Below are 24,162 nucleotides of genomic sequence, written 5' to 3'. Positions count from 1 at the left end.
ACACAAACTAACTCGTACTCTTTCCCCAACTTTCTTTTTTCCCATCATCTCTCTGGTCTGGCACGTCTGGCTATCTATTGTTAACCTTGACCTTGCTACCCCGATCCCAGAGTCACGTTCGCGAGCTCCTGCTCCAGCAGTTCTCGTCTCGCCTCGTCACGTCACGTCACGACCACACAACCTAGGTCCGACTCTATCGCTACCTGTACGCTGCGATACGGTACAGTGCGGTGCGGTACGGTACGGTTCGTGTCTCGACACTCGCGCAATCCCTCGTCGCGCCCGTCACTATGGCGAGTAAGGCCGACAAGCTCGATCCCGTATGGGACGACCTGGATAGGTATGCATCTCCGTCACATTCCCTTCCAACTGTTGTACCCATGTGCAAGATCCCCGACTGACCGGTTTCTGGTGCAGGACGATGGTGGGTCACCCGTTAAATGTTCACTGTACCTGTGGACCGTGCTAATACAATTCCGTCCAAAAGGGACAATTGTTCATGATGGGATTTGACGGCACCTCAGTCACCCCACAGATCAAAACGCTAATAGAGAAACATCACCTGGGCTGTATCTTGCTGACTGCCAAGAACCTCAAATGTACGGCCTACCTACATGTTCTCAGAGACCAAAAACTGTCTCTGTTCTTTGTTAACATTGTCTCTGACTAACATGTTTTAGCTGCTGAGGATGCTACCAAATTGTGCTATGAACTACAGAAGATTGCTCACGATGCCGGCCATCCTGTTCCCTTGGCTATTGGCATCGACCAGGAGAATGGAGGTGTCAACAGTCTCTTCGATGAGATCTATATTCGCCAGTACCCAAGCAACATGGGTGTCGCCGCCGCTGGCTCCACAGAACTCGCCTTCGAAGTCGCAAAGGCAACGGCGCAAGAGATAGCAGCTTGTGGTATCAACTGGATCTTCGGCCCATGTCTTGATGTTTTGACCAACGCTCGAAATCAACCCCTTGGAGTGCGCACAGCAGGTGACGACCCTCAAGAAGTCTCGGCTTATGGAATTGCCTTTATGAAGGGCTACAAAGAGGCAGGAATCGTGACGCTCGGCAAGCATTTCCCGTCCTATGGCAACTTGGAATTTCTCGGTTCCACTCTCGACGTTCCCATCATCACAGAGTCCCTTGAGCAACTGAGCCTGAGTGCCCTAGTACCATTCCGCAATGCTATTCAGCAAGGCCTTGATTCCATGATGGTTGGGGGCTGCGCCATGTCATCTGCTGGTCTCAATGCAATGCACGCCTGCTTGTCCGAGGAGGTGGTCGATGGACTTCTTCGCTCTGACCTAAAATTCAACGGCGTCGTTGTTTCTGAGTGTCTAGAGATGGATGCTCTCAGTCACAATATCGGCGTCGGAGGTGGAACCGTTATGGCTGTGAATGTCGGTTGTGATGTAGTGCTCCTCTGCCGGTCCTTTTCCGCACAGCAAGAAGCCATACGAGGACTGAAGACGGGCATCGAGAACGCGATGATAAGAAAGGAGAAGATCTACACATCGTTACGCCGAGTCCTCGCCATGAAAGCAAAATGCACCTCATGGGAAAAGGCTTTGAACCCTCCCGGTATCAACTATCTGGAAAAGCTGCAGCCTTCACACATTGCGCTATCGACCAAGGCGTACAACAATTCCATTACGGTGGTCCGAGACAAAAATCGTCTGCTTCCGCTATCCAATATCCTAGACAGTGAGGAGGAGCTGCTCCTACTTACTCCTCTCGTCAAGCCATTGGCTGCCTCGGCTGCGTCTCGAGCTTTATCTGAAACTGCTGCTGAAAAGTCACCCGAGCCTGCCGTATGGGAAAGAAGTGCGTCGGTAATGAGTGGCGAGCGAGTCTTCCGAGAGCTGGGAAGGTCGCTAGCGAGGCAGCGCAGTGGACGTGTATTGCACACGTCGTACACGGCGAACGGGGTCCGCCCCGTACACGAGAATCTGATCAATAGGGCGAGCGCAATCATTGTGCTTACGGCTGATGCCAATCGCAATCTATATCAGCATGGTTTCACCAAGCACGTTTCCATGATTTGCAATATGCAATACACGACAGGCGGCGAGAGACGCGAGAAACCACTGATCGTGGTAGCCGTCAGCTCACCGTATGATTTCGCCATGGACACATCGATTGGAACATACATCTGCACATATGATTTCACAGAGACTGCCTTAAATTCGTTGGTCAAAGTATTGTACGGAGAACTTTCACCGACTGGAACATTACCTGGCACGATTAGCAAGAGCCAGAAATTACAGCATTCCAGGCAACATTGGCTGGTCGAAAACTTCAACGAGGACCGAGATGCCAATGCGTTGGACACACTTATCAAGGCAGTGATGGAGGGAACGCCACCCAACCAGCGCTCTGAGTTGTCGAGCGCCACTTCCAATTCGTTCATCCTACACCATCCAGAGGTGGAAGAGTCTCACTTCGTTGTCCGAAACAGCAGCACGCAGGCTTTGTACGGCTTTTGTTCTACCTACTTCTTCAAGACGGCAGGCACCGGGGTCATTGGGGCCCTCTTCGTTGATCCTTCGAGACGAAAGCTTTCTATTGGACACTCATTGCATAATCGAGCGATCCGAACGCTGCTCCAAAAGGAAGGCATCAAGCGTTTCCAATTAGGCTCGAGGCTGCCAAGTATCTTCCTCGGTATTCCAACCGGACACGGAGCTGAGCGGAAGCGGCTGCGATCTTGGTTTGCCAATCTGGGATGGAATGCAGCGCTTTCCCGGCCGGTGTGTAATATGGTCGCGCGCAACCTTCTGAACTGGAACCCTCCCGAGGGCATGGCAAAGAGTCTATCCAGTGCAGGAATACAGTATGATCTCGTGTACGGGTGGGATTATGCAGGCCCTATTTTGGACCATATCAAGACTAGCAATCGGCAAGGCCTAGCCGAGGCGTACAAGCTTGCACTGTCTGACCCTTCAGCATGTGGCATCATTCGGGCCAAGCGACCGGAAGACGGCGCATTGGTAGGTACGGTGGTGCTCTACAATGCTTCCTCGCGACTATCGGAGTTCATCCCCCCACTGAAGGATTTGAAAGAAGCAGCGGGTGGCATATCCTCGCCAGTGATATCGCCAAGTGCTGGAGAGTATTCCACGCTGCTGCAGGGACTGATTCTGCTGGGTATGCGGCAGATCAAGCAGCAGGGGTGCAATGCCTGCCTGCTTGACTATGTAAGTTGCACGAGGACCCTACTAGGGAGACAGGGAACACGATCTAACAGTGGTTATCACAGATGGACGGCGATGGAAACTTTGATGGATTCTCCGCCATGGGCTTCGACGTAATGCACAATTTTGAAGAAGTGAGCTGCGATGCGGCGACGTGGACGCTGATTCCTCCGTCTTGAGGGTCTGTGAGCACAAGGGCATGAGCGGCTCAGAGCACACACCACTGGACCGTGTTGGACATACAGTAATAATCGGACTACGATAATGATAATGAGGATTCTCACATGGGACAAGAGTTGGAAGGAGAACGGGAATACAACGATGTTGGACAAGATTTATTGGTTTTGTTAGATATAAGGGGAGAAACCTCATTGGGGAAACTGTCTGATCTGGTCCATATTCTGGTGTTTTCTCGTTCAGGCACACCCTTCTTTTGGGATAATCACGCTGGCGCTAGGGGGGCCAGGGGACGAAAGAGAGGAAATGCAGCTGCTGTGTAGCTGCGCTTGTACGACAGGAATCTATGGCGATGCTTGGCGAGCTCTGAGGGGGAACCAATTGCGATCTGAGCCGTGGGCACGGAGGCAATGGCGACTAGCCGACTCCTTGCGTTGGAAGAGAGGAAGAAGAGGCCAGAAAGGAAGGGGAAGGGAGGCACTGGTTACGGGTCTGGAACGAAGCAGGGTGGTGGTGGTGGTGGTGGCGGTGGCGGCGTGGGGGTTCAATTTGGAATCGCATGCTTCTGTATTTGGGGATCTATGGTTACTGTCGTCTTGTTGGGATGTCGGATTTGGGAAGTTACTGTGTTGCGAAAGGGAGGGATGATTACCCAAACAAGACTATGCACTGCGAATTGTATGATGGAATGACTATATTGTATGAGGGTTATGTCAGGGTTGGGTAGTTCGGAACCCGATGAGGAAGATAGCCAGGGTTCAAACAACACACATGGACACAAACATAAGTGGACATGCTTTGAATGAATGTACGAATGAATGATTGAATGAATAACTCAAACTATAGATCATAGGCCGCGGCAAATGATAGAAAGAACTCCGTACTTAGGCACGGAGTATTCAAGCGCACGATCATGTCTTCAAAGCGAGAGCGAGCTCGAGAGCGGTGGTGGATGGGAAAGAGATTGCGATCGCTGGGCCGCCGAAGGGCACTTGATTCACAATCATACGATTTCCTACCCTCGTATATCTTGATATGGCGATTGAGGCGACTATTTGAGAAATTTTCTATACTACTAGAGGTGAAAAAAAGACCGAAAAGCATACCGCGCGTTGGCGCAATTGTTCTTTCAGATAGGGCAATCCATCGTTTTTCACCGACACTACTAACTCGGAGGCATGGTACGAGTACCATAATGGCAATTGTCGAGGGAATACAAAAGCAAGCAGACAATCAGCATCGTCCGGAGCATGGGCCGGAGCAAGTTCATTTCGGCCCTTTTTCCCCAAAGAATCGGTGGTTTTTTGTTTGAAACGCGAAAACGAGCGAAAAAGACGGGAGGGCAGGGCGAACCGAGAGAATGAGCCTATTTTGACTTTAGAGCTTACTGTTTTTTGTTCGTCGCCGGCGCGGATCCGAGCGCAATGGACGAATCGAAGTCGAGGGTTCAGTTCGAGTTAGTTATTATTCTGGAGCTAGTCAGGCATTGCGCGCGCGCTCCGAACAAGAAAACAGGAAAGGAACTGAAGAGAGGGATTGAAAACAGGTGGATGGAATTCTGGATGGATGATGGATGATGGATGATGGATGATCGCTGATGGATCGACCCTTAAAACATGCACTGGCCCACACCATCATCCATGGGGGAAAAGCCAAGGGAAGCCATCTAAACCTCTTTCGAGAAGCCTTCCGCAATGAGGCTCTATTCGCTCTCCACTTCCAACCGTTCCTCTGCCGCCGCTATCTCGGCTCTGACATGCGTGTCATTTCTGCTTTTCTGGAGCGTCAATCGGTCCGTTTTTCGCCCTTACTTTCTGTACCTACTCGCACCTTACCAACGCGGAGGGTATGGAAATGTTGATTGTGCGATGAAGAATGCCATCCATATGGTGAATGGTATGGCACCATCAGTATGTGCGACGAAGATGTTGGGATACAATACGAAGGAAGGGGAAAGGGGGGTATCAAAGCGTCACGTGTGCTATGGTGGGTGGGTACTCCCATCTATCAATCGTCGTACAAATACAAAGTTAACTCGTATGACTGGTCTCTATCTGGTCTATCTCGTAAACACAGACGTATAGTTACTTTACTCCGTGCGCCTGTATGTATGTATGTATGTATCCGAGTACCTAATGTATGTTTGTATCGAAACTCTCTTTTTATCCCCTTCGACCCTGATTTGCGTTCCCCGTCTTGCATCGTTTTCTCGCCTACCTGCAGTGCCGACCGTACCGCAAAACAGAAAAGAATGGCGACCTGCATTCAAATACCTACCGCCACAGTGATGAAAGCGCCGTTAGGTGACTAGCTCTGCCTCCGCCGCGCATGCGCATCGCATTGCCTCGCATTGTTGCGCGGCCGTTGAAGGTATTACCCCGTCCGTAGGTACCTATTGTCGGATTTCGAACGGTACAAGTCAGTCAGGAATAAACTTTTCCTCCCCCTCATCGTTCCTCGCAGCGCTAGTCAAGTTTCTTACTTGATTAGGTCTAACCGAGTGCCTAGTTGAGAAAGGCTTCCGCCGCCCGAACGGAACACATCTTCTTGGCGGGATATAGTCAGTTCCCCTCGCCTTTTTTGCTGCGTGTGATCTGTTCGGGGGTGCGTCGCACAGCTTTCAACAACGACCAACGGATTGTTTTCGACAGGCGAGCAATGGTCAAGAGGATCATGTAGGAATTGCACGGGAGTGGACATTGAATGGATAGACACACATACACATGACGAGGTGGGATGATGGCGGCCTCGGGGACGCTGAGACACGCAGCCAGCCGATAACCATACATAACATACGTCGTTCCAATTCGCATCACAAGTCACCTGCAGAAGCTTCTTATTGATTACTCGTCCCAGTTCTGAATTGGAAGATGATGATCATGGTTATTCCTATTTTCTCTGGCTATGTGTCTGTGTGTGTTGAGTATACGCAGCTCTCTCGCTGCTCTAAGGAGGGGACAGGACAAGATACGAGTAGGTTTGAATAGGATAGGATAGAATGGGACAACAGATCAACTACCTACCTGACCATCATCACACTGACTTAGATTCCTATCTTCCCTTGTCCCTGTCTGTCATCATCCCCCCTTCGTCCTCTTGTTCTTGTTCTTTTGTTTCCTATTGTGGCTCTTTGCCTCTCTCAACCTTCGTGCCCTTCGTGGACCATATCCCCCACTTCTTGCCTTGTGAATCCTTTCATTTTTCCCTTTTATTTGATGATACGGATAACGGCCAAAACCTCTTACAAACAATCTACATAACACAAATACCAAAAGATCTTTGCCTCCCACTACTGATAAACACTTCTGTTCTACTCTACTCCATATCATAAGTGTAGGCCACTCCACTCCGCCTCCGCCTCCATCTCCGCTGACTGAGCGGAGACTAACATACTATAACTTTTAGTGACAATTACACGCTATTATACGCGCCTCCGCACACTCGCACACACACACACACACACACACACACACACACAATACACAGTAACTACACATACACACACACTGTTACTGTCTCCTCTTCTTCTCGGAGTACGAACAGATGGTTACTCCACCCATCCAAAAGAACTCCGTGCATACAAGCTTTTGCCAGCCGACCCTAATTCTTTCTACTCCTTCTACGCAGTCTTCTGTTCTTCTTCTCTTTCCGACATTGATTTCCTTTTCCTATTCTTACTGATCTGCACTGCACTACCTACTCCGTATTACCTCGTCCCTCTGTTATTGTATGTATGCACATACATTAGGTATTACCTACTCTTACATACAGTACAATACGGAGTAGATACCCGACCCTCCCCTGCCCTGACCTGAGCGGACCTGACCTGATTTGGTGATCCTCTCTGCCCTGCGATTCCGCGCTCGCCAAAGCCCGAACGCACCCCAGCCTCTCTTCTCTCCAGTCAACTACTGTGCACTGCGTACCTTCACACACTACACAGTAACTGCTCTCGCTCTCGCTCTCTCTCTCTCCACCCCCAAGCGCATCCTTCTCCACCACCACTTACATACCACCACCGCCATTACCGCTTCCACCACAAACCGTTATCCGCTCCTCCCCCAAACATCGCCAGCCGCTCCACCTCCTCCACTTCCTCCTCCTCCTACTCCGCCCTTATTCGCTCCAAACTCGCCCTCTCGCTTTCGCCTGTAATCATCTTGCTGCCAGCGGCACCTCGCTCCATCTCATGCGCTGCTTCCTCGCCCACATACCTCCTCCTGTGCCCGCCCTATCCACCACCGATGAGCCATGGAGGGCTTCGATACTCTCACCATGTCCTACTTGGCGGCCCCAATGTCACTTCAGAACGTAACGGGCCCTGACCAACAGCTACCCGTCGGTTTCGGTCCCCTCGACCAGCTCGATCAGCGCTCAAACTACGACGCAGAGACCTTTGCTGGGTAAGCAACCACCTCATTCCCTCCTCCTCGCCCTCATTATTTCGTGTCTTTGTTTCCAAATCAAATTCTACAATACCCAACTTCTTGCTTATCCTCGTGGCCGTGGTCGCGGCCATGGTCCCGCTCTTCGACGCCCTGCTCACTTTGTTCGCATAGTAGTGAGGATGCCACCTACGGGCAACACTCCATTGCCCATCCGCCGTTGAAACGCTTCTCCAGTGCCTACGATGACCCATTCTCCGATGTTCTGAGCGGCTATGACCCCTCGGTACACCCTGAACAGAATGGACAGGCACCCGAAAGTCCAAACATTGACCGCGACAACAAGCTCCTAAGCTTCTCCCTACCGAACATACCCTATACGCTCCTCGACTATGCCGGTCGCCGCCTTATCATATCCATGAACTCGCAGCTTCATGGCATGTTCTTCCTCGCAGAATCGCCCTGGGCTACCGCCGGCGACGTTGCGGTTCCCCCTACTGAGCTGACCTGCTACCGGAGGAACCTATTCCAGATAACCGGAACGATTACGGTACCACGGGGCATTCAAATATTATTGACAGAGCAAGGCGAACATATACCTATAATCGGGCTGGAACTTGCAATATCCGCTACCGAATCTCTGGAGGGAAACCCTGTGAAAATCATATCAGTGCCTTGGAAGACTCCAGCGAGCAGTACGACAGCAGTGGAGGACAAGACCGAGAAGGAACCACCGTCGTATCCTTTGGACCTATCCCAAGGCCAGGACATGGACTCGGAATACGTCAATTTTCCAATCAGCTGGAAGAGACTACAATTCCGCATTGCCACGGCAAACAATGGACGGAGAAAGGAGCTACAGCAGCACTTCGTCGTCCGGCTCAAGGTTCTTGCGACGCTCGCCACAGGAATGAAAGCGCCAATCTGTGAGGTACACTCGGGCGCCATAATAGTTCGCGGCCGCAGTCCCAGAAACTTCCAGTCCCGTAAAGATCTCCCCATTAGCGGTGGGGGCAATCCGCGCAAAGCTTCACACCTACCGCAGCCATCACGAACGCCTACCAACGATACCAATCAGTCTGCCAACCACAGCAATGCCCAGGGCAACAGTACCGCTACAAGTAAGCCTATGGATTCATTGCAGCTACCCTTCGATTTCACTCCAAACGATCTACCGGTATCCCCTGACTTCCTGGACTGGAAGATACCGACAACACAAGCAATGACGGTGGTTCCGGACACCCCATCCTTCCAGCATCCGGCGGCCACCCCGTATGCGCAGTCGACACCAGAGATTACGAGAAACACATTACCCCAGCGATCTTCGGCAGCCCCGGTGTCGTTGTCTCTGACGGACGACGAGCCGAAGAAATCAATGTCGCCGTCCGAGCCGGAGAGAAAGAGGGCAACCCCTCATAGGCCTCCCTCGTTCTCCCTTAATCTTATCAACAGCCCAGATGAGAGTGCAGACCTTTTGTATGAATACTTCCCACTGGGTCTTGATGACTGGATGCCACCGGTTGATGCTGTATATCGACCACATGTTGTACATCACACAAACCTGCCACAGGATCCCAAAGCCATCGCCGTGAAGAACAAATCAAAGCGATACTTTTCCGATACCTGGTGATTGTGACAGAAATTCCGGCACCCATTCTACTACGTCCGCTTCTCTTTGGAAGCACCGACGAGACAATCATGAACTGAATCGACCCATCGATTTCTATACTTCGAATCAATATAAACAGCCCCTCCGGGGAGCGCACGATGACACCGAAGCATGGGCGTGTAGCTCCCCTCGCATGGCGCTCGAGATCGGGTGCCAGTACATGCATCAGTAACCCATTGTTGTAACGGTCGGTTCGTAGCACTCCTTCCAGGGCCTTGCACCGCAATTATCCGAGACATCCAGGCGACCATTCAGGCGGGGCAGACGAGTAAGACCAAATCGATGGTCTTGGGTTGAGGTATTACTAACGAAGGGATCGAGCCGCAGCCGATTCTATGGCAACGGTTCGCGAACGAGTAATGAGGTGGGAGGAGAATTGGAAGCAATATGATCCGTTGAATTTGTCGCAACAAACGATGACAGGACGCAATCTTTTTGGGGAGTAAGAGGCGGAGACGGAACAAAATATCGATGACTGGAGTTTTAGGCGCGAGGGATTAAGGATCAGGCGCGTATACCATTTGGCGACTCTTTACGGGGATAATTTGCCTTTTTGCGCCGGGTTTTCCTCTTCTACACATCTTTTTGTATTTTCCTCTTTCCATTAATTACGCAGCAAAGGGTACGATATACTTTACCAGCACGGCGTTGCACTGTTGGCACGATGTAGGGAGATCCCCATCCCCAGGAAACGACGAACGATGAAGGGATTATTTGGTGAGATTGGGATATTCAATCGAGTGAAGAGGGTTTGCGAGAATACAAAGGACAGGCAGATATAAGACGGGAACGGTGGGCCATCAAAGGATATTCAACAAATTAGCGAGCACCACCATGTTCCCGCAGATCTCGGCTTCAGTTCAGCTTCAGCCATCTTCCCCCTTTTGAATGGAAAAATGTCACAAATCCAAACTCTCATCGTTGCTCGATACATGCTCAATGCCCTCCCTGCTACCACCATAGTCATATATATGTACATGCACGTCAGACTCCCCTCCCCGGTATTAAAATACGAACCACAAAAAAAAGTACCCACTTCAATCCTACCTCACCTCACCTCATCTCACCCGACCATCCGATTATTGATTGACAGACAATGAACAAGAAGCAGTAACCTGCCGCTTTCGTCAAAGGAAAATAGGGATGATTACGAGAATGTAACTCCCCATGCTTGTGGGAGCGTTAAGGTGGGGTGGGGTGTATATGGATCTAGAGGTTGGTTGTTACTTTTTACTGGCACTGTCAATGATCGATCGATTGGTCTTTTGTGCTTTGTTGACATTTTTTTTAGTGGGTTTCTGTATGTACAATTGTTGATATACACACGGATCCAACCCATAAACATCAATCCCACCCAGAAATACATTTACCATTTAGACATGTCATCATTGACTACGTACAAAAATATAGAAGCGGAGCATACCTTCTCTTTTCTATGGTAGACTTTTTCTATCGGTGAACTTGGAAGGAAGGACGGCGTGTCTTCGTTCGTTTCGAAGTCGAAGTCGAAGTCGAGGGTCGTCCAAAAGCTCTTTTGGAAGTCGAGTCGAAGCTCTGACCAAATCTCTCAACGCAACCAACCCACGCAAAAACAAATAAAACACAAACAACCAAACAAAAAACGCTCGGCATAGTTTATTCACCCCCATCACGGATTACACGGAACGAAAATTACGTGCAAAAGAAAGGAACCTTTACCTTGCCTTTCATTCTTCTTCTTCTTCTTCTTCTTTGGGTTTTCTTTGGTTTTCTTTCCAGAAGATGATGAGGAACATATCTCTGTGGTAGGTGTTTATGGTATGATTTGATGGAAAAGAAGACATGAGGGAATTCCGGGGAATTTGAAGAGGAGGGGAGAATGGGCTAAGGTATGAGGTAGTTTTTGGCTGTGTAGATTGATCGATTCATGGGATGCAAAATGGAAGAAAAGGTTGTTTTCTTGGACGGAGGGGAGTAGATTGATCGTGGTTGTCTGGAATTCGTGCATGGTTGCTTGGGGAGTAGACGTTCTTTGCAGGGGATTTTTTTGAGAGTATTGAGCTTGAGAATAGCAAATGTGCCTGTATACACCACACTGTGATGTCAATCATGAAGGTGTCTATAGTCGTGCAGTGTTATGCTATAGTTATTGGGATGAGAAAGTGGGCAAGGTTGAAGGTGGCTTATCACTTGTACCTTCCGTTTCCTCCAATATACAGAGAGAGGAAGAAGACGGAGTGCGTTTGTAGATGTCTTTCTATCTATGTACATATATCTATAGTGTAGACACGTGTTTCCCAACAGGCTGTGTTGATTTCTTTTTTGTTATGATGTACCGATCAACTCTGTTTGTACGCAGTCTATTCTTTGAGCGAACTTGTTTGTTTCACAGACACCAAGTAGATAGGACTGGGTTAACCAGATGTTTGAAATTCTCTTTGAGAATTCCAAAGCAATCTACAGTACTCCGTATGGAGTAGACCTTTGGCATTGGTATTCGAGTACTTCCACTCCTCCTAGCAAACGCCGTGCAAAACCGTCGCTTCATCACTACAGCACTATCCAGCACACGCCCATACATCAAACTTTCCAAACAATCACATGCATCGTAATCCGTACATACATAACCGTCACTCTCACTGCAGCTATACTGCATGTTCTCGAAGCTACCTCAACAGCCATACATCCAAACCCATACAGACGGTACACACACACACCGATAAGATAGGCACGTAGGATGGCAAGCCGCAATGCAACGTCGAGATACACCGACACCACACACCCACAGTACAGTACATATGTACAGCACACTGCACTGTAATGCGTGCATACGCGCCGCGCCCTCTCACCCCTTCGCTCGTTTCATCTACCGTCGTGGAGTAAGGTAGAGTGAGGTAAGGGTTGAATGTGGATGGAGAGCTGGAGAAATGTGTGTACATTGCAGTAGTCCTTAATTCTTCTTCAATTTCGATTTCGAACACAGCTGTCTCGTGATCTGAATAGAATGTTGTCTTCCCACAGATATCGTGTTTCCATCGATGTCGTCTCCTGTCTGGGGTAGGTGAGGTAAGTTCTCGTCTAGTTGGTAACCCCGGTTGATCGTCTTGTTTGTGTACGCCCACGCCATGCTACCATAACGCACCACTTACTCCGTACGGTACCTCTCCCCTTGAAGACATAATCGGAGCGTGCACGATGCGATGCGCTGCGATGCGATGTCATCATCTCACACAGATCGGATGTGATCGGATCTGACCAGAACAATCCCCGAGCAGACAGAGTCAAGTCGACACCCCTTCGGTATGAAGGAAACAATCTCACTCGTTGAGTTGAGAAACAAAGTATCTCGCGATGACGATTGCTTCCACGATCATGTCTACTCACGGAAAACACGCATGATTACGGAGTAGATCACCGTTGAAAAAAAAAAAAAGAAACTTCAAATTTCTATCTCTTCGTGCAACACACGATGCTCCCCTCTCCCACCCCCCCCTGAATTCTGCACCATTTGTTGTCGTTGGTTACACAAAGTCAAGTAGCGCGCACGTCGAAACAAGAAGATCGGAAAGACCGAAACGAAGTGGATCCCCCTTTTTTCGTCTGTGGTACAGGATGTACTGCAGTTGTAAATTGCGTGCATGAAAGATCGAGGCTGTTGTACTACGTGTCTCTTTTCTTTCTTCATGCCCCTGGTTTTTGGTTTTCTTTGTGTTGTTGTTGAGGTGTGTGTGTGTGTGACGGGGGAACAACGTGAGATGGGGGGTTCTTTGTCTGGTGGGTTGCTCGTGCTGGGTGAGGGGAGAGACATTGTTGCTCGTGCTGGGTGAGGGGAGAGACATTGTTGCTCGTGCGAGCGGACGGGGGAGGGGGTTTTGGATGTTAGATTCGGGATTTGGGTGGATGCGTTCGTTGGAGTATAGGTACGGGTCGGGAGGTGCTTCAATTAATGTGTGTGTATACAGGAAAGCTCGAGCGATAGGTAGACAATATACTCTGTACAGTTGCAGATAATCTCATCATGGTGTTTAAAAATCATGTCTAGTTTCATTTCCAATCATCTTTTTTAGGAGGAAAGTCGAAGTCAGATAAAACCACTACGATCAAGTACCAGATACGCATAATACAAAATCCTGTCAAACTAAAAGACTGAAAAAGGGGAATAGTGCACTACGATCGAGAACCAGACTCCCCATTCTCTCCATAAACTACAGATTTCCTACCGTGATAATCTCATCCATGAGAATAACCCATGGACTATATGTTTAAAAACGACGCAAGAAGAAGTGCGTGACATGTTCCCCGGAACGCTCATCCCTTTAGTATTATCACACCACCTAGGAGAAGAACAGTACCATCTAAGTCCTATCATCTAAACCTAACTCACAAGCAAGCGTTCATAGAGAAAAGAAAAGGAAAACCCAGATCTAATATACGCACAGGAAGTCACAAAAGTTCAGGAAACGTAGGAAGCCGCTCGTTCGTCCATGTCACCATCCCACTATCTCACTCCCTCAATATATATATCTCCCCAGAACGACACCGTGATCAATACACTACAGCCCGCCGTCTCATATCTCCTCGACGACAAGAGGGCGGAGGGATAGTATACATATATATCTGACTACAAGCACGACGAAAACTCAGACTCCAATGTAGGGTAGCATGCTATACACATTCCTTTCACCCCCTTCAGTAGTTACCCTACCTAAAGAACAGTGGCTCACGCGCGCTTACGGAAGGGAGAGAGATGTAGATTCCTAGTACCAACGTGTGTACATATTTGCTCGCCCCCTTTGATCTGAGCCTGCCCTACTTTGAGTCACATGTTGGGATATTTATTACGTTGGAAGAACGGAGGCATGTAGGGAGGGAGAGGGGTGTGGGGGTTATCGATTGCTTTGGATTTCGTTTGTCAGGCTATCTGGTGAGGAGAGGTTTTTCTAACTGTTAGTAGGGGGGATTATGAAATCGCAATGTAGTAACATGTCTTTCCATTTTGAAGGATGGGAGAAAGGGGGAGGTGTGGGATCTTGCTCACTGCACGTTCTTTGTAGGATGGACTAATGGAGAGTTCGTGAGCGTGGGCAACATGATGAAGAGTGAAGCCTTGCAAATTCAGCATTTACGAAGGAAAGTCATAATAGTACTGCTGCTGAGTTTGAGAATCCAAGATTTGTATTCATAGACCACACTCCTGCAATGTATATGCGGGGAGGTGGATGATGATATATATGGCGACCATAGATTACCCTGATGCCTTATCATGCTCCTCTCTTTTTGAAAGAAAAAACGCCGCAGTTCGGATACCGTCTTTTATAAAGACCAGCCAAATGAAAAGAGGACGAGAAATGAGGAAATAAAAAAAAATATGTATTCCCAACGCCGGGGGGAAATCGAATGACTCCATCGATCGTTCCCCGTATGCTTTGCAGTATTCTTTAGTATGGTAAAATATGATGAGGTTCATGACATCCGTGACGCAGAAGCAGAAAAGCCCGCGATCCCCACTCTTCCCCCTTGGTAGAGGAAAGAAATGAAGATGAGGGATAAGAAGGCAACTCTTTCTAAAAGCCCACCCGGCTCAAGAAAGAGGACGAGAAAACACAAATGTATATACAAACACCTAACGCTCCAAGGGTATCAAGCAACACTCTCCTCGTCAATCAGGTCGACAACGGTCCTCTACAGTGTTGATTAGTCGAGGCAGCAAGCAGCAACTGCGGCACCGAAGATAGCCGACTCGACAGCGATCTCTAATGATATTGCATGGGGTTCGGCCCCCGAGGCAGTAGTGAGCTCGTCCAGGTGAGACTGGCACAGTTCTCTGAAAAGGGGGTATTTCTCGATGACGGAGCCGTTGCAGCCAATAGCTATCCTTCCAACCGTCGAAGGACTTAAGCCTTCGGAGGTGGTTCGAAGCTTCCACAAGGAGTGGATTCCAGCGGCTAGGTACGCAGCTGCACGGTGCGAGACCAGCTGGGCTACTTGGCGGACAAAGTAGATGTCACGGTAGGATGGCGGCTTGCTGAGTGGGTGCCGAGACTGGAATAGGGCGATGGCCTTGGAGAAGCCTTTCGACTCATCCATCTCCATGGCAGCGAGTGTTCCTGTGTCCAGGGAGTATGCTTCAGATAGCTTCTCTGGGAGTTCACCACTGAACAACCCAGCGGTACGCACAGCCTCTACAAGCACCAATCGGACAATCTCACCAAGGTACCGCCCGCTGATGAGTTGCTCGAAAGGTTGGAAGTCTGGACGCACATGGGTGGCGTTGAGTTGATCATCCCACCGTGTGGTAGGAAATACATTTTTTCCGAACATGCTCAATTCGGTGTTGACGAGCACATGCTCGGCCTGATCTAACCACTTGCGCGGGTAGCCTTTGTACTTGGGCGCGGCGAGCGTCGAAATTGGCAGGTGGGCGGCAATATTGAATCCGGTTCCTAAGATAACTGCAAATCGGGTAGAAGGATCCTCGTACGCACGTGACAGTAGTGTTGCAGAGGAATCGTTGACGATGGACTCCATACGAACAGGAAGGTTCTGGTGACACGGTCAGTATTGGATAAACGCAAGCAAATGGAGCCGGATAGCTTACCCTTTTTCTGCATGGAGCCATGACAAGCTCACTCAGGTCTTGTCCCAAGGTTCCCTCTGTCGCGAGGAAACCTTTACCCATGGGCAAGATGTTTCCGCTGTGGATCGAGGTTTGCCTGTTGTTTCGTTGTCAATAGATTGAAACATGAATGAATGCGTGAGACGGTCAAGACATACTCGATGGGGAAAGACCAGGCCAACCCCATGCCAAAGACCTTTGTATCATTGATACCTTTGACTTGGGGATCGTTGATGGCCGTCTCAATTCTCTCGGCCATCCAGTCGAAGAAGGCGGTGCCTCGAAGGTATCGAACCGAGTTATCGATCTTGTAACTCTTCATGTTCACGATGCGCATACTCTTGGCACCGGGTTGGTTGCCATTCAACTCGACAATGGCAACGCGGAAGGTGGAACCACCAACATCCAAGGCAAGGTAGGTACCGCGCTCGAGGCCGGTAGGTAGCTTGTCGTTGTAAGAAGGTAGCATGCAGATGTCGCTGTCCTTGAGCTTTGGAGCGAATTGGTCCTGCAGCTTGCCGGACATTTGCAGAAGCTGTGCAGGTTCGAGTGGAGCCTCGAGGAGGCGCTGGACTTCTCGCAACAGATCGTCCAGGGAGCGGTCGTAGGTTCGCACAGCATCTCGCATGCGTTTTCGTGAGAGCAGGGAGGGAAAGACGGAGTGGATCATTGAGGGAAGCATGGCGATGCGCTCCAGAGCCGCGAGTAGACTCTGCCAGAAGTCGAACATGGGTTTTATATACCAGCAATGGTCGTGTTGGGTGGTGGCGGCGGGAGAGTTTGTGTCGCGGGCGCAGTCAGAGTCCGGGAGGACGGTCAGGCGGCGGCTTTTGAAGCGTTTCAGCAGCAGGGAGGATGGCATGGGAGGACAGATGGTGAATATTTTTTAGATGATGGTGACAGCGGGGCCAGGTCTTGGGGAAGATTCGTTTGCAGCTGTATATCAGGCTTGCAGTGCATTGAATGGGCGAGTGATGGGTGAACAACAATGTTGAGCACTACTACGGCACGCACCGACTCTGAGGGACGACGGCCGCCGCAACGTAGGTAGACGACGCAGACAGGCAACGCAACAGCAGCAGCAGTAGTGGTAATGGAGGTAACAAGCGACGCAGACTATGTCGAGGACAGCAAACGACGGCAACGGAGACAGCGACGACAGCAATAGTAACGGCAACAGTGAGAGCGACAGCAACGGCAACAATGCACACAGGAAAAAACCCTCAGGCTGGCTGGTGGCATTCGTCGAGCATGCGATGTCGCAAACGGCTCTTAAGCATGGTGGTACGGCCTGTGAGCATACACCTAGGAGAGAGAGGGTTGTATCCGCTAGAGGAGAGTGTCCCTAGGAAAATCCTCCGGCGACTGGGAGCGTAATTGCCCACTGCTGAGGCACGGCAGGCGGGCAAGGTAAGGGTGGCTTGCGGGGACCTGGCGGATACCTTGGATACCCACCATGACCATGTCCACCGAGACGAGGTGCTAATGAATGAATGAATAATAATCGATCAATGGATGAGAGAGCATGGAAACGGATAGAGAGTGGGATTAGGATTGTGAGGGGGGCGGGGCCAGGGTCAGGGCGAGGCCAGGGGAGTTCCAAAAAAAAAGAAGTAAAGATGATCAGAAGAGAATAGATGGCATTCGATGGTACTGTGAGAGGAAGGGGAGAGCTGTGATAGGTGAGCGGAAAGGGGAAATCGACGACAAGGAGACAGGGCGTGGCGATTGAGTGAGCACCGAATGTTGGATTGAATGAATGAATGATGACGGAGGTGACAGGGCGTAGTGGGGGTGGAGAGAGAGAGAGCGAGAGTAGAGCTCGTGAATGTGTGTAGTGTAGTGTGTGTAGTGTGTGTATGGTGTGTATGGTGAGGGTGAATGGGAGTGTAGAAAAGTTCGTGTATTGTTCTGGAGACGTTTCGTGAAAGCAGATGTGACCGTTACGTCCAGAGGTGATGCCCTAGTCCCGATCGGGTAAGGTCCATGTCTTTGGGTTGATCAACCAAAGTGCTCGACATGTTGAATTGCCCTCTCAGGATCCCCAAAATTGACCGAGATTGCAAGACTGCCCCCCCGGGTGGCAATCACTAGACCGGGCAAGGCAACGTTGTTTGTTTAAGGATTGCAACCGCAATCAGTAAGCCTGTCCTGTCAAACGTCCTATGATCCCACTCGTCGTGTCCTATCCTGTTCTGTCCTGACTTGTACTTTGTTCTGTACAGCAGATGGACGTTGCAGGCGTGGTATTCGTAACTCGTAGTTACAAGTCGTGGTAGTAATCGTAATAGTCAGCCGTAGTTTCTCCGACCGGTGTATCATTCTGTGTACGAGGTACGGAGTACATCCATTCTAGTTACGGGTACTCAAGTACAAGGCACTCCGTACTGTACTCGTACACAAACGACACATCTGAGTGGTATCTAGCACGCAGCATGTGGTATCGTGGACATTGGCCCTACCCTGCCCCTCACTGTCCTATCACATCTCGCCCTATCCTATCGTTTGCCATGGCATCTGCCGCGAGAGAGAGAGAGAGAGAGAGAGAGCGGAATCTCCATCGCAGGTCTCATTCATCTTGCCTGGTCTCGTCTCGTCTCGTCTCGGATAGGTGCAGTGCCATATTGGACCGCATATGTAGGGAGAATTGCCCCGCGGGATCGATGAATCATTGGACTGGAATGAACAATGGAAGGTTATTGCAGGACTTGAGATGCGGGCATGGACATGGACATGCATGTGGCCGTAACGTCGTGATGCCTTTTGAGTAGCACAGGATTGTGAGTTTGCCCGTAGCTGAGCTGGACGGACTGGACTGGACTGGACTGGACTTGTATCTAGTTGTTTGTCACAAGTGTGTACGAGTATGGGATGGGTGCAGAAAGGGTGGTTGGGTGCGCGGGGCGGGCGCTAATCGGCCAGGACGCCGCCAAGATTAGATCTACTGCTACTCTACTCCATACTTGCTTCGTACTCTTGCCTTGCTCTCGTACTTGTACTTGTACAATCTTCCAATCTCGACCTTCTTCTTCACCTTCTCCGTCTTCCTTCTTCTTTGGATTCGAATGGATGAATGTACTCCGTAATCCGTACTCCGTAGATAATCTAAGTATGTAACTTGTGCTAGGTGGACTAGGTACCGCAACGTACCGGTAAGGCAAACCCAAAAAGACCCTGACCTCATGCTACTTGGTAACTAACGTCCGCCTACCGAATCCACCTTTCCTCTACCAGGACTCAACCTCCGTCCGACCATGCTTTCTGTCGGTTGTGGCGTTACAGCGCACGACTCAGTATATTCCACCCCATGCATGCCATCCAAGTCGAATACAACGACGTTATTATCTAACTTTGAGCCTATGTATCCATCTCATCATACATCTTAAAGTTATACCGTACCTACTGACCACATGTTCATGAACACACCACCACCACCACCACCACCAACAATCAATATTCAATCGAATACGAATACCACCACCATTACCACCATCACCACCTCCTCGCCAACAATCTAGACAAACCATCCCCTAAATCACCAGACCTTCCTCTGTACTCGACCAGCCTTGCACAATGCAATGCAAATCGGAGATATTAATATCCATGAAACCAAACCAAACCAAGGCAAAAACACAACACATCTACCATACCATACCATGCACCTGCTCACTCGCTCGCTTATCCCATCTCTCCATCTCTCCAACCCTCTCACGCGCTGCTTGCTGTCTGTGTGTGCGAGTACTACATACAACACCACCACCTCAGTGTAACCCCAATCCTTCCCCCCTACACACTCCCCCCCCTCTCGCGAGCTTAGTTGCCCTCGAGCTATTAGTTGTATGTAACACCCCAGACACCAGACCCAGGGTGCCCCACATCACCCGGGTCCTATCTATGGCGTAACAACACTGTATGTACACAGTGCAGTGCGTACGAGCTCCATACCCTATCATATCGTGCCCATATCGCAGGACAGGGGAGGGGGTGGGCCTGGCCAATGAGCGCGTGGCTAATCACCAACACCCATGACTATTTGTAGAATATGATGCCGAGTTGGAGATGAACTGTGGTTTGCGTTGCCGCGACGCGGGTAAACAAACAGATAATCGTGAGTAGTGAGTGATAGTAGATAGATGATTTTCGTGGGGAGTGGTTTTGAAGGGTGTCTACGGTTCGGAATACATACTGTGTAGATGGATACCTCACGTGTGGGTTTTATAGCTAGTATTGAAGAGAACAACAAAAAATGCTAATATCGTAGAAAACGGTGTTATTATAGTAAATACATATTAGCAACAGATTCAGTATCTCTTCCCTTTTTTCGAGAACATTTTTCAACACACTGTGGCTTTAGTTTTTTCTTCCTGTTCTAAAGAAAGAAGGTAAAGGGGTAGTCCTTGTGACGGAGGGTGTCGCGCGCATTAACGAGATGGTAAACATAAAGGTAATTATCTTGCCGTTAGTATGACGGCGTCTATGTCTCTCGAGCGCGTGTGAAGAACTGTTTATGTAGTGATGACAGTTATGATAATGGCTGGATTTGACATATGGAGAGTAGATGAGAGGGGATGGGGCAGAACGGGCTTATGTGGATCATGTTCAAATTCGCCTTAAGGTGCGCGGTGAAGAGTGAAGATGAAGTGGAGACGAAGTGAAGGTGAAGGTGAAGGTGAAGGTGAAGGTGAAGGTGAAGGTGAAGTGAAGATGAAAGTGAAGCAAAGACATGCATTTACACATTATCCCTCTTATAATTTTCACATAAAGCAAAAACATCTATCTAGACCTCTTCTTCTACGTTTGATTATGTAACTTTAACATACTTCACCTCTATCAGAGCAGGCACATCTGAACCAGGACAAAAATGTAGAGGGTAAATAAATAGTAATATATAGATATGGATATAAACATAGATAGATAGAAAGGAGGAGCTTAGGACAGGGGGATATCGTGCAAGCAGAGACCTGGCCGAGGTATAGGCAGATAGAAAAAGGTAGAGGCCAGGCATCGTAACTCTGCCGGAAAAAAGGGGGATGTACATGAGAACGAGATTTGAAAAAGAAGAAAGGTGTTCCCTCGTTATCGAATGATGGCTCGTGAAGACCAGATACCTTCATGCAACTCGCTGGAATCGGTCAAATGTCCCAATCGGTCAATCATTTTCCCACTTTTCTCTTTCATGAAAGGGTATAAACAGATGCTATCGGAACGGTATGTTGGTTGGGGTGATCATCTACTATAGGTATTGGGAACCGTCCCACCGTCCTTCCTTTTCCTCTTGTCCATCCCCATTCCCTCCTCGTTCGCAGAAATAGAAAGTCATGATGCATAGACAGTAGAAAGGGTGGTGCATTAGGTTCAAGAAGAGAATTACTTATGTAAAGTTGCAAGACGCCCGCTAGACGCCTGCCAGACGCCACAAACCATTTCCTTTAAACTTTTTCATCAATGGTCTCGCCCGGAGCATGGACGGCCGCCTTGGGAGCGACCTCTTCAACGGTCTTATCGGTGAAAGCCACGTCCTTCTCTAGAGCGACCGAGTCCTCCACTTTCCAGAGAATGACGGGCAGGGCGATGATCAGACTGCCGACGAGGAGACCCCAGTTGGAGGCGAACATGTTCATGTAGGGGATGCCGATGTCGTCGAGGCGCCACGTGATGGCTGCACCAGCGGATTGGATGCCCTTGTAGAAACCGGCAAAGTTGGCGAGCTTGCGGCCGTTGTTGGTCAACGCACCCATGAACCTGGAATGGAAATTAGAGAATGGATCACCTAATGTGGGCCTCAAGGTGATGCGACTTACCAGTAAACGCATGTCTGCCATGCAGCATCGGAGAAGCCGTAGAACATGTACAGAACGAAAGGTCCGGCAAACCCAGGGTCCGACCAGTCCTTCTTGACCGTCGACTTGTCAATGGCCCACTCACGAGTATACGTGGTCTGGAACTTGTATCCGCAACCCCAGACGATCATCATGAGCACGAAGAGAGCCGCCCAGGCGGCCTTGGCACGGACAGTACGGCGGACGCCCTTGAGATCGAGAGCAAATCCGAAGATGTAGGCACCGAGGATTTGCATCAGGTAGTAGACGACGCCGTTCAAGGCACGGGTGCGGAGGTTGAAGTAGGCGGCATTGACCTCGGTGAAGTGGTAGACGTAGAACCAGTTGGATGCGATGAACATTGGGAACAGAGCCAAGATGTAGGTGTCGGTCTGGAAGGTCTCCCACAGTCCAAGGATTTCGGATTTCCATGATGGGTGCTTCATAACGATGACCTTGGAGCCATCGGAACGGATGACATCCCTGGCATCGACAAGCGTCCATGAAAGAGCAGCTCCGATGATGGTGAGGACGAGGAAACCGATGTAAGTGCCATCATTCACATCCGCGGGCTCGGTAGTGTGAATGTTCTGTCCCAAGGGAATCTGTAGCGACCGATACGATCAGTCAACCATGTCAGACGCTCGACTAGAATCTCGCCACCACAACGCGAGCAGGATGGGAGGAGAAAAATTGACGGGGACTTACCAAGCTGCCAATGACAGCACCCAAGTTGAAGATCATCCAAAACCAGGAGATGTAGCGACCCTTTGAGCTCTCGGGTGGGTAGGACATCATGATAGCACCCTGGGCGCACCACAGCAGACCGGCGCACACACCGAGGAGGGCGCCCGCAAAGGTGGTGAAGCCGAGATTCTTGGTGTGGTTGTAGCTGAGGTAGGACGCGACGTAGATGCAGTAGCCGGCGCCTCCGAAGGACAGAGCGGTGCGGATTCCGAGTCTGTTGGTGAAGGAACCCGCGAGGAAACCGACGACGGCGAAGGTGGAGTAGAGCGCGGTGTTGGCCTTGCTGTTGGCGGTACTGTCGAGTTGACCACCTCCACCCATGCCATTGAGGGCATTGAACATGCCCGGGCACAGGAAGCAGACCAGGGAGACAATGACGAGCTGGACGGGAGGCGAGGCATACCAGGGAAACTTGAAGCCGAACAGCTTGACGCGCTTGTATTTCCACGAGTTTGGAAGCTGGAGAGTGCCGGTAGGCTCGTGGGTAGAGAGTTCTGGGGCGTCGACCTCATGAGAAGCCTTTGCACCCTTATCGTCGGGGTACGCAGAGGTGGTGGTGGTGGCCATGATCGTTTCGAAACCAGCAGGCGCGATAGGGGACCGCTGGAGTGGATGGGCACAAGTGTTTTAGGATGAAAACGGCGACTCCTCGTGCTAGTGAGAGGGCGCGCAGCGGAGTGGAGTGGTATTTGGTGGTAGTAGAGGGATGGGTGGAAGATTGGAAGTGAAGTTGACGTGGACGTGAACGGAGAAAGTGGTGCGACCCTGATAAAGGGAAACAATGAAGGAAGGAACAGTTGGTGTTGGTGGTGGTGGTGGTGATAATGTGAATAAATAAAATATGTCGAGACCCTTTTTTGCGCTTTTGCCCTTGAATGAACTTTCGCGTTAAATCCTTCACAAACGCACTCAATCACACACACGCACACTCGTACTCGTACTTTATTTAGACCTTGACCTCGTGCACCTACAAACTCTCGGGGAAGAGAATCGAGGGTGGTATGACAATTGAAAAGGCACGACCAAGACCTAGCGAGATGCAGGATCAAGATCGAGTCCAGGTCAAGAGGTTATAGGTTTTTGATAAGTCGAGACTCAAGAAAAGGTATTGGTATTAGGTGGTGGATTTTCTCGGTAGAGCGTGGGCCCGCAGCCATTTTAAGCACATGTCAGCCAGGGCTTCCTCAATGGCGCCCCCCAGTGCCCCCTCCACACCCAGACTCCCTACCCTACCCTACGGGTCCCTTCCCTACCCTCCAAGGGTCCCAGCGCGTGCGCGATGTCGGTTTGAAAGGCTGTTAGTTTGGTCATCTCCTCTTTGGGGGGAGGGGGGGGGGTAAACTAGGCTAAGGAAAGAGGAGGCGAGGGAAGAGGGGGGTGGGCGGGTCCATGTTTCCAAACGGCACTAACTTGGCCGACTGGGGGAGGGAAGGGAAATCAGAGAGAAGAGAAGAGGCGGATGGGCGTGTATACGGTGAATGTTGGCGTCCATTATGGTGGGAGGATCGTCAAATGGACGAATGAGAAACCAGGGAGGAGGGAAGCAAGAGAGGGGAAGGGGGTCAGATCCAACTCCA

General features: G+C 50.1%; 5 protein-coding genes across 5 annotated transcripts; 3 read left to right on the top strand and 2 right to left on the bottom strand.

Annotated features, from left to right (window-relative positions):
• Positions 1–290: 290 nt before the first annotated feature.
• On the top strand, positions 291–3,372 carry BU24DRAFT_459362 (glycoside hydrolase family 3 protein; the record flags this gene model as incomplete). The annotated part of the gene is made up of 5 exons (XM_033531720.1): positions 291–340; positions 418–424; positions 488–599; positions 681–3,196; positions 3,259–3,372. The coding sequence occupies 5 exons, from the start codon at positions 291–293 to the stop codon at positions 3,370–3,372; spliced, it is 2,799 nt and encodes a 932-aa protein (XP_033388062.1).
• Positions 3,373–3,780: 408 nt separating this feature from the next.
• BU24DRAFT_406353 (uncharacterized protein) lies at positions 3,781–4,404 on the top strand (the record flags this gene model as incomplete). The annotated part of the gene is made up of 2 exons (XM_033525758.1): positions 3,781–4,048; positions 4,217–4,404. 2 exons carry the CDS (start codon positions 3,781–3,783, stop codon positions 4,402–4,404), a joined length of 456 nt encoding a protein of 151 aa, XP_033388061.1.
• A 2,999-nt stretch (positions 4,405–7,403) lies between these two features.
• BU24DRAFT_126024 (p53-like transcription factor) lies at positions 7,404–9,400 on the top strand. Its single transcript, XM_033520949.1, has 2 exons — positions 7,404–7,773; positions 7,930–9,400. The coding sequence occupies exons 1-2, from the start codon at positions 7,622–7,624 to the stop codon at positions 9,383–9,385; spliced, it is 1,608 nt and encodes a 535-aa protein (XP_033388060.1). The 5' UTR covers positions 7,404–7,621; the 3' UTR covers positions 9,386–9,400.
• Positions 9,401–15,097: 5,697 nt separating this feature from the next.
• On the bottom strand, positions 15,098–16,701 carry BU24DRAFT_342330 (actin-like ATPase domain-containing protein; the record flags this gene model as incomplete). The annotated part of the gene is made up of 3 exons (XM_033523315.1): positions 15,098–15,946; positions 16,002–16,116; positions 16,178–16,701. 3 exons carry the CDS (start codon positions 16,699–16,701, stop codon positions 15,098–15,100), a joined length of 1,488 nt encoding a protein of 495 aa, XP_033388059.1.
• A 4,747-nt stretch (positions 16,702–21,448) lies between these two features.
• Positions 21,449–23,152, bottom strand: BU24DRAFT_431414 (MFS general substrate transporter; the record flags this gene model as incomplete). The annotated part of the gene is made up of 3 exons (XM_033529868.1): positions 21,449–21,761; positions 21,821–22,443; positions 22,547–23,152. The coding sequence occupies 3 exons, from the start codon at positions 23,150–23,152 to the stop codon at positions 21,449–21,451; spliced, it is 1,542 nt and encodes a 513-aa protein (XP_033388058.1).
• Positions 23,153–24,162: the final 1,010 nt, after the last annotated feature.

The sequence above is a fragment of the Aaosphaeria arxii genome (assembly GCF_010015735.1).
Source record: "Aaosphaeria arxii CBS 175.79 unplaced genomic scaffold BU24scaffold_2, whole genome shotgun sequence".
Lineage (NCBI taxonomy): Eukaryota > Fungi > Ascomycota > Dothideomycetes > Pleosporales > Aaosphaeria > Aaosphaeria arxii.
The sequence above is the reverse complement of the archived record's forward strand: the minus strand, read 5'-3'. Positions and strand labels throughout refer to the sequence as shown.

Bases quoted from the DNA above. Each gene is read 5' to 3' on its own strand.
- BU24DRAFT_126024 (XM_033520949.1), top strand. From the start codon at position 7,622: ATGGAGGGCTTCGATACTCTCACCATGTCCTACTTGGCGGCCCCAATG. The intron at 7,774-7,929 runs GTAAGCAACCAC...TTGTTCGCATAG, and splicing joins GACGCAGAGACCTTTGCTGG to TAGTGAGGATGCCACCTACG.